This window comes from Camelina sativa, chromosome 17 (assembly GCF_000633955.1).
Source record: "Camelina sativa cultivar DH55 chromosome 17, Cs, whole genome shotgun sequence".
Lineage (NCBI taxonomy): Eukaryota > Viridiplantae > Streptophyta > Magnoliopsida > Brassicales > Brassicaceae > Camelina > Camelina sativa.
Window position 1 is genome coordinate 18,525,081 of NC_025701.1, and position 7,361 is coordinate 18,532,441.

Sequence of the window (7,361 nt, forward strand, 5' to 3'; positions counted from 1 at the left end):
TTTATGCAACATTAGCAGAGAAAACATCAACCTTTTCCTCAACTTCGGCTACTCTGAGATCTAATAAGAACATTCGTTATTTAGCTCCAATAACCTGAGCATTGTAGCCATCTCCTTTAAGCTTCGTGTGTTTGCTTTTCTTTTCATGTCAACAAGCTCAGGATCATCGTTCATGTGCTTTTTCGAGTACACACATATGAGGTTCCTGAAAGCAGGAGAAATCCCGGAAGTCATACAAGGTTGCTTAGATTACACTTCATCCCATCAGGTAGCATACCATTGTCAAATGAGGGGTCGTGATACCTTCCCATACTAAACGGAACACAAAGAGGATCAGTGATGACTCGATCACCAGCCACACATTTCTGGAGCATAAAAAAAAAGGATAAGTATAGCAGACAATAGCATATAGAAGAGCTCAGACTAAGGCTCGAAGGCTCACAATGTTCTCTCCTATGAAAGGAGATTGTGCTTCAAGCAATAGGGAAATGACAGCAGGATCAGCTTCACTTTGATGGTTTGATATTAATACAATATTGTGTCCCTGAAATTAATCAGTTAAATGTTAAAGTCCTAAATGAAAAGTAATTCAACTGTTGATCGAAACAAAATGCAATAAAAAACTTCAAGTCAATTAGCATAAGAAAGAGGGAAGAGTACCTGCCGAATCTTGTCTTCCAACTCAGAGAAAATAGAAGCATTTCCAACATACGAATTTCTACATAATATGTTCAAGGGCTGTTAGTACAAAACTGGAAGATCCACTGATACCAACCAAACAAATTCAAAAACGATATTTACTTTTCTATTTAAAGTTTAATGCTATATCAGATATGATAACTATGAGTACATATTCCAGCTTACTTGAAATCAATTAGAGGACGAATGTATGTATGGACAAACATGTAGTAGTCAAATGGTTCTCTGATTGCTTTATGATATGGATTAAAAGTATAAGGATCCTGAAATATTCACATGGCAATGAAGCTCAAGTAAGAGAATTTTTAAGATGACATCTCCTAATAGAAAAATCATTTTCAAGAGATTAACAAAAGAAGTACCTCAACACCAAGAAGCATACGATCGAAAGCAACAGACATGTTTGATATAACAGTCTCCTCTGCCCTGGAAGCTCCGCTACTTAAAACCTAAAAAGCATCAGTAAGAAAATAATGCCAAAGTTCAGTGGGCTGGTGTTCTTCAAAACAATCTAATGCCAAAGCATAACACCAATCGTACAAACTAGTGAGTGATGATGAAAGGATTCATTTACTGCATTTTTGTAGTTCCAATACAATTCTTCCATTCCTGATGCAACATTTGCAGGCAACCTCCCAGCTTCAGCTTCCTTCTTGATACCAGATAAAAGATCTGAAAACGAAGATATATACAGAGTTAATACAGGCATTGTGTCGTATCCATCCAGAAACTCCTAATTGCACTACAGACTCCTAGAAGCATAAACAGCTCATTGTGAACTACAGACTTATAAAGAAAATTTCTGATTTCATTCTTGTAAAAAAGTGAAAATCTATACGAGGAACGCAACAACCTAAGGATTCGGAAAACAGATACAACGTAAGGATTGCAACAACACAACGTAAGAGTTTTAATCAACCTTATTCAGAACAAGAATGGAGCAAGATCAGAAGCAGAAGGCAAGAAGTCAAATTCGATAAACCTTATCCAGTCAAACAAGAAACGACGACGAACATCGATTTCGCGATAAGATTATGAACAAAGTGGAATCGAACAATCTCCATAACTCTAGATTCCGTTTCCGAATTGCTACCGCAAGTGAAACTAAAAGAGTCAATTCAAATTCCTCAGGAAGAAGAAGAAGACTAACTAACTAACCTTGTTCACTTCGCGCATCCAAGAAAGTACGGGAATGATTGAGCTCACTCGGCGTCTCTCCGGCGGCTTCATCGAAAGAAATGCTCGGCGCGGCAGAAGATTCCTTATCCTGAACAAGCTCAGACATCGCTCTCACACTCGCGCCGCCGCAGCGAGAACGAAGAGGCGGCGGAAGCTTCTTGGCGGTTAACCTGAAGGAAACGAGACCGCGAAGTGTAGCTGAGGAGGCGAGTGGATAACCCGGAACCCTAGCGGAGGAGGTTACGGTTGCAGCAGCAACGGCAACGGTTGCGGCGGAGGAGGAAAATGTGAGAGTCATTAAAGCGTGTTTGGTGATTGGACGAAGCAGAGCGTGTGTTTGTATATGTGTGACGGAGATCTCTTCCTTCCTTCTTCCTTTTTATTTATCCCACGAGTCCCTCCTTTTCACGTTTTTTTTTTTTTTAAATTTCTATTTATTTCACCAAATTACAAGCTCATTTATTTTTCCCACTCTGTTAGAAATTAGAAGTTGCATCAGTAACTTTATTTTCTCATATTAAAGTGATATATGTAACAATTTCAAATGAATAAAATGTAGATATTGTGGGTCAAGACTAGACCAAATTATAACCTCACATCTTTCTACTTGTATTTTGCATTTGTGTTTGGTTGAAGAAGTCATGTTTGTGTGTACACATAATGAATATATCTATTGTATAAATCATGTGACGTTAACAACAACAAAATCACGTAACGATTCTAAAATTATAGTTTGTGGAATTACGTAGTCGAGACCAAACGAAATAACTTTATAACTATACCCTATCTTTTTCCCATTAGTTGCGTCATTAATTAAAGAAGACACATTTGTGCGTGCGTACACATTATTTAAAATCATATAACAAAATGTCAAAGTCAACTGTAAAAATTAGATTCATACAGTTTTGAACTTCATAACACTGACTAGATAAGCTTCAATTATTATTAGATTCTCCCCTTTTTTTTTCCTTTTTTTGTTTCTCATTTAAAAGAGTGTCGCGAGTTTGTTTGTGACATAAACGGCACAAAACTCAACTCACCAACTTGAGGACTGTGTATATTGACAAGTGTCAGATTGTGAGTGGTTCTAATATAGGCCGAGAGAACCTAATTGAACCAAGGGTCCCATTGAGGCAGGAGCTCTGTTATTGTGACTAATAAAAGTTTTTGATTCTTAAACAACAACAACAACAAAAATATCTCAGTTTTTAATTCCAAGTGACACCTAAAAACTCCGGTACATGATAACATGAAAGTGACTTGTGGGTAGGAGAGTGAAACACAAACACCTATCCGAGGAAGTTGATGATCACCAAGTGGAGGACTAAGTTGCAGAGAACAAAATCAGCAAAAGCTCTCTCCGGTGCCAAATCCTGCAGTTTTCAAAGGTAGAGGTCGATAATTATGGATATTATAGTATAGAACATACATTGCAGGAATCTACTGATAATTGTGGCTCCTGGGGAAAATTGAGATCAATGATAAGTTTCTAAGAAAATTGATTCCCATGTTCAGAAGCTCTCTTCAACATCTATATTTCCCTGTTTAGAACCTTGTATTTATCTTCAATCCCAAACATAGTATACTAAATCTCCCACAAACCAAACTAGACCCTATATACTTCTTCAAGATTGCCTAAAACAGTTTCTGCCCAATTCCCTTTCAAACTCTTATATCATAGCTAACAAACTTACTTAAACTCTGTTGGTAAGGTAACCTATCAAACATAGCCACATTCCCATACATATCCTCCTAGGTTAGCTACATTAGTATTTCAGTACACTAACAAGAACACACCTAATCATTAAAATTGCAGTATCACTACGGTTTAGATGAAAGTGTTTTGAGTGTAAATGAATATATAAATCAATCCACTAAACATGAAACATTGTCATTGTGATAAACAAAAACAGTTGTATGATTATTGCAGAGAACTAAAAAATTTTCATCTAACTTTGTTTAAAAAAATTGTAGCATTACCTTGAATTCCTTGTTTTCTTTGTTCACTTGAATCCGGAGGCAAACTATAAACACAAAATAAAGAATGCTGTTAGAGTTATACATTCTCAAGGTATAAGGATTTGTCAGTCGTAAACTCAAAATAAACTTACCAGCAAGAACTGCTGTCCCGATACAAGAGAGAACTCCAGAGAGGAATGAGTTAAACGGAAATGATCCCACCATCGCCATATAAGCCACCTACTCAGTCAAAAATCAAGATTAAAAAACTCAGTGGTCATGTGCTTAGAATTTTAGTCACTCCACTGAAATGCTCCTTATGAGCAACAGGTAAGTCCAATCACTTAACCATGAATTTTTGTACTACTGAAATAAGCCATTTCCACATTTCCTTAGAAAGTCACATACAAATTAACCATTTTATTCAAATTAAAGCGAAACAAAAGACTGATACGTAATAGAACAAACCCATTTACACATCAATGCTACGAAACTACATTGCAATTTAAAGTTACAAGTTCGCAGGGGAAATTTTTAGATCTAAATCGATTACCTAATCCACCAAAATTCACAAACCATGGACTCGTGAAATAATACAAGAGATCCATAAGAAACCTAAACGAGAATCGCAGATCTAGAGAAAGCATAATTCCAACAAATTAGAGAGTAGGTACCTGAATCAGAGCAGTGAAGACAGCGAAAACAACATACAAGTCGATGATCTGCAATCAAAAATTTCCATTGACGTTCAATTTTTCGACATAATTCCAAAATAAACCATTGATCCTTAATTAAAAAACGAAGGTTTAACAGAAAACAACAATGGCGGAACCTTCAGATTAGTGGGAGTAGCGGAATAAGCTGAACGAAGAGAACGAAAGAGATCCTGAGCATCCTTACTAGTCGATTTCACCATTCTCTATCGAAGAACAACAAATAACAAACACAAATCCCTCTTTACTTGTTAAATCTTCGATTGCTCTTCCGTCTTCGTCTGCGTCTTCACGAGAGTCTTCAAGTCTTTCATCACTGTTATACGTCGTCGTTTTGATAAAATGGGCCTATCTTAAGATTATTTGGGCTTTAATTGAATAAACCTAACGTTTTAGAAATTGGATTTAAACCATTTAAAATAAACACAGTAAACAAAAAAAAAAGGAGTGTCTTGCTTCAATTCCGCCGCGTAGTACTATAAACATTTTTCTCGCTTGGCCGTCTTCTCCGGCGAATTATAGACACTAGTTTCTCTCCGAGTCTCCGGTTGTTACAATCAAACAATTCTGTCGGAAATATTGAAAATGACTTCGTTTCTTAGTTTCTCCGCCATTTCAGCTCGTCCACCTGCTTTTTCCGGCGCTTCATTTCGTCCTCGCTCTTTATCTCCCAGGTCATTTCTTTTTTGAATTTTGTGGATTCATGGATATAATTGAACAACGTATCAAAATCTCTGCATTTTGGGTTCCAAAAGTTAAGATCTTTAGTAGTATCTCGTAATCAAATGGACATCATTAGTTGAATAATGAGAAGCGTTTTTTTTTACGTTTGTTTACAGATTGTTCAAGTCTTGTGTGAAGTGTACTTATGCTGAAGCTGGATTAAGCAGCGATTCGTGGTCATCCCCAATCGATGTTGTGGCAGATGTCAAATCCGAAAGGGTATGAAAACTGAAAGAGCGAGCCTTTATTTGTCTTTTGGTTTTATGAATTCTATGTCTCAGTTGAAAAGGCAATTTCTTTTACTTAGGTTGTAGTTCTTGGTGGCAATGGTTTCGTTGGCTCAGCTATCTGCAAAGCAGCAATCTCCAATGGAATTGAGGTTGTGAGTGTTAGCAGGTATAGATAAAAGTATAAACCAGAGTGCTTTGAGTTCTTTACCACTCTCGCCTTTTTTTTCAATGACTAATCTCCTTGATTGATCTTTTAGGTCAGGTCGTCCTAACTTCCAAGATTCATGGTTGGATCAGGTTACATGGGTTACTGGTAATCACTTGTGTTTTTGGTTATATCAAAGATTCACATAGACATGTCCAAGTTAAAGTGTAAGTGTTGTTGGACATTTTGGGATTTTGTAGGTGATGTTTTCTACTTGAACTGGGATGAAGTACTTCTTGGTGCTACTGCTGTTGTTTCAACCATTGGTGGTTTTGGAAATGAAGAACAGATGAAAAGAATCAACGGTGAAGCTAACGTTATCGCTGTGACTGCTGCTAAGGATTTCGGTTAAGTATCTCTATAGCTAAACTATCCGAGTTATTCACCAACATTTCTGTGTGTTTTTGTTCTCATTTTTAGCCTTTTATAATGTGTAGGGGTTCCTAAGTTCGTCTTGATCACTGTTCACGATTACAACCTTCCGCCATTTATTCTCTCCAGCGGATATTTCACCGGAAAACGTAACGCGGAGGCAGAACTTCTTTCAAAATATCCCACCTCCGGTAAGAGAACTGCTTGTGGATTTTGGTTCTGTTTTTTTGTTTCTTTAGTTTTTAAAGCTTACCAAGTGTTGTCTGTGATCTGCTTGTCGTTCTTGAAGGAGTTGTGCTAAGACCCGGTTTCATATACGGGAAACGAAAAGTTAACGGAATCGAGGTCCCGCTTGATATGGTCGGGGAGCCACTAGACAAGATCTATGGTTCCGCAGAGAGGTTCATTAGACCATTGAGAGCTCTCCCTGCGTCTGATCTCCTCTTGGCTCCACCTGTTAACGTCGATGATTTAGCACTTGCTGTGATCAACGCCGTAAAAGATGACGACTTCTTTGGCATTTTCACTATTGAACAGATCAAAGAAGCAGCTGCAAAGATGAGAGCCTGAAGAGTCTTCGAAACTAAAATGGTTTGTGGCATTGTACACAGGTGGAGTTATAAAGACTACCAAATAAATAGCCATGTCAAATTTGTAATTGTAATGTATATTGTAAACGTAGATAGGGGTTTCAAATTTGTTCTTCCTATGATCCTATCAAAGGTGTTCAGAGTTAACGTTGGTAATTCAATGATGGGATTTTTGGCAATTTTGCCATATTTTTTGAATTTCTTACCAAATGTGCCACATTGTTAAAAACTTTTGAAATATGCCATATTCATAAATTATGGCAGTGTAGCATTTTACTCCTATAGCCCCTGAATTACGTTAGTTCAATGGTGGCACTTGGAGAAGGGAAGAGCGCGTAATTAGTTATTGTGGCGTTTGAATTGACGCGCTGGTGGACAACATATTTATATTGAAACTTGTCCATCAAAACAAAGTGGACAACATATTTATATTGGAACTAGTCCACCAAAACAAAGTGGACAACAAATTCATACTAGTTGTCCATCATTTGTGTAAATTCATTAAAAAACTAAGTAAAAAACATTTTACGGAATGGTGGACAACATATTCATATTGAAACTTGTCCATCAAAACAAAGTCGACAACATATTTATATTGGAACTAGTCTACCAAAACAAATTGGACAACAAATTCATACTAGTTGTCCATCATTTGTGTAAATTCATTAAACAATTAAGTAAAAAATATTTT

General features: G+C 36.9%; 3 protein-coding genes across 3 annotated transcripts in view; 1 reads left to right on the forward strand and 2 right to left on the reverse strand.

Moving 5' to 3' along the window:
- The window catches only part of LOC104759613 (glycerol-3-phosphate acyltransferase, chloroplastic-like), a 4,360-nt gene extending 2,112 nt beyond the window's left edge, over positions 1-2,248 (reverse strand). The window contains exons 1-8 of the mRNA XM_019238952.1: positions 1,858-2,248; positions 1,274-1,371; positions 1,062-1,148; positions 865-962; positions 661-718; positions 443-544; positions 304-365; positions 64-205 (exon numbers count right to left, since the gene is read on the reverse strand). Coding sequence (XP_019094497.1) covers positions 64-205; positions 304-365; positions 443-544; positions 661-718; positions 865-962; positions 1,062-1,148; positions 1,274-1,371; positions 1,858-2,176 — 966 coding nt within the window. The 5' untranslated portion in view covers positions 2,177-2,248. The remainder of the gene's footprint in view (positions 1-63; positions 206-303; positions 366-442; positions 545-660; positions 719-864; positions 963-1,061; positions 1,149-1,273; positions 1,372-1,857) is intronic.
- On the reverse strand, positions 2,984-4,849 carry LOC104757591 (dolichyl-diphosphooligosaccharide--protein glycosyltransferase subunit DAD1). The gene is made up of 5 exons (XM_010480341.2): positions 4,670-4,849; positions 4,512-4,559; positions 3,990-4,077; positions 3,859-3,902; positions 2,984-3,251 (listed from the first exon to the last, which is right to left on the reverse strand). The coding sequence occupies exons 1-5, from the start codon at positions 4,751-4,753 to the stop codon at positions 3,168-3,170; spliced, it is 348 nt and encodes a 115-aa protein (XP_010478643.1). The 5' UTR covers positions 4,754-4,849; the 3' UTR covers positions 2,984-3,167.
- Positions 4,991-6,868, forward strand: LOC104757593 (uncharacterized protein At1g32220, chloroplastic). Its single transcript, XM_010480342.1, has 7 exons — positions 4,991-5,224; positions 5,390-5,492; positions 5,581-5,669; positions 5,761-5,816; positions 5,909-6,055; positions 6,146-6,271; positions 6,370-6,868. Exons 1-7 carry the CDS (start codon positions 5,136-5,138, stop codon positions 6,648-6,650), a joined length of 891 nt encoding a protein of 296 aa, XP_010478644.1. The 5' UTR covers positions 4,991-5,135; the 3' UTR covers positions 6,651-6,868.

What these genes read in the sequence shown, in the direction of transcription:
- LOC104757591 (XM_010480341.2), bottom strand. Translation starts at nt 4,753, where the DNA reads ATGGTGAAATCGACTAGTAAGGATGCTCAGGATCTCTTTCGTTCTCTT. An exon ending in CTACTCCCACTAATCTGAAG is followed by an intron (nt 4,560 to 4,669) that starts GTTCCGCCATTG and finishes TTTTGATTGCAG; the next exon opens with ATCATCGACTTGTATGTTGT. An exon ending in AAGAAAACAAGGAATTCAAG is followed by an intron (nt 3,252 to 3,858) that starts GTAATGCTACAA and finishes TGAAAACTGCAG; the next exon opens with GATTTGGCACCGGAGAGAGC.
- LOC104757593 (XM_010480342.1), top strand. Translation starts at nt 5,136, where the DNA reads ATGACTTCGTTTCTTAGTTTCTCCGCCATTTCAGCTCGTCCACCTGCT. An exon ending in GACTGCTGCTAAGGATTTCG is followed by an intron (nt 6,056 to 6,145) that starts GTTAAGTATCTC and finishes TATAATGTGTAG; the next exon opens with GGGTTCCTAAGTTCGTCTTG. An exon ending in TTCAAAATATCCCACCTCCG is followed by an intron (nt 6,272 to 6,369) that starts GTAAGAGAACTG and finishes TCGTTCTTGAAG; the next exon opens with GAGTTGTGCTAAGACCCGGT.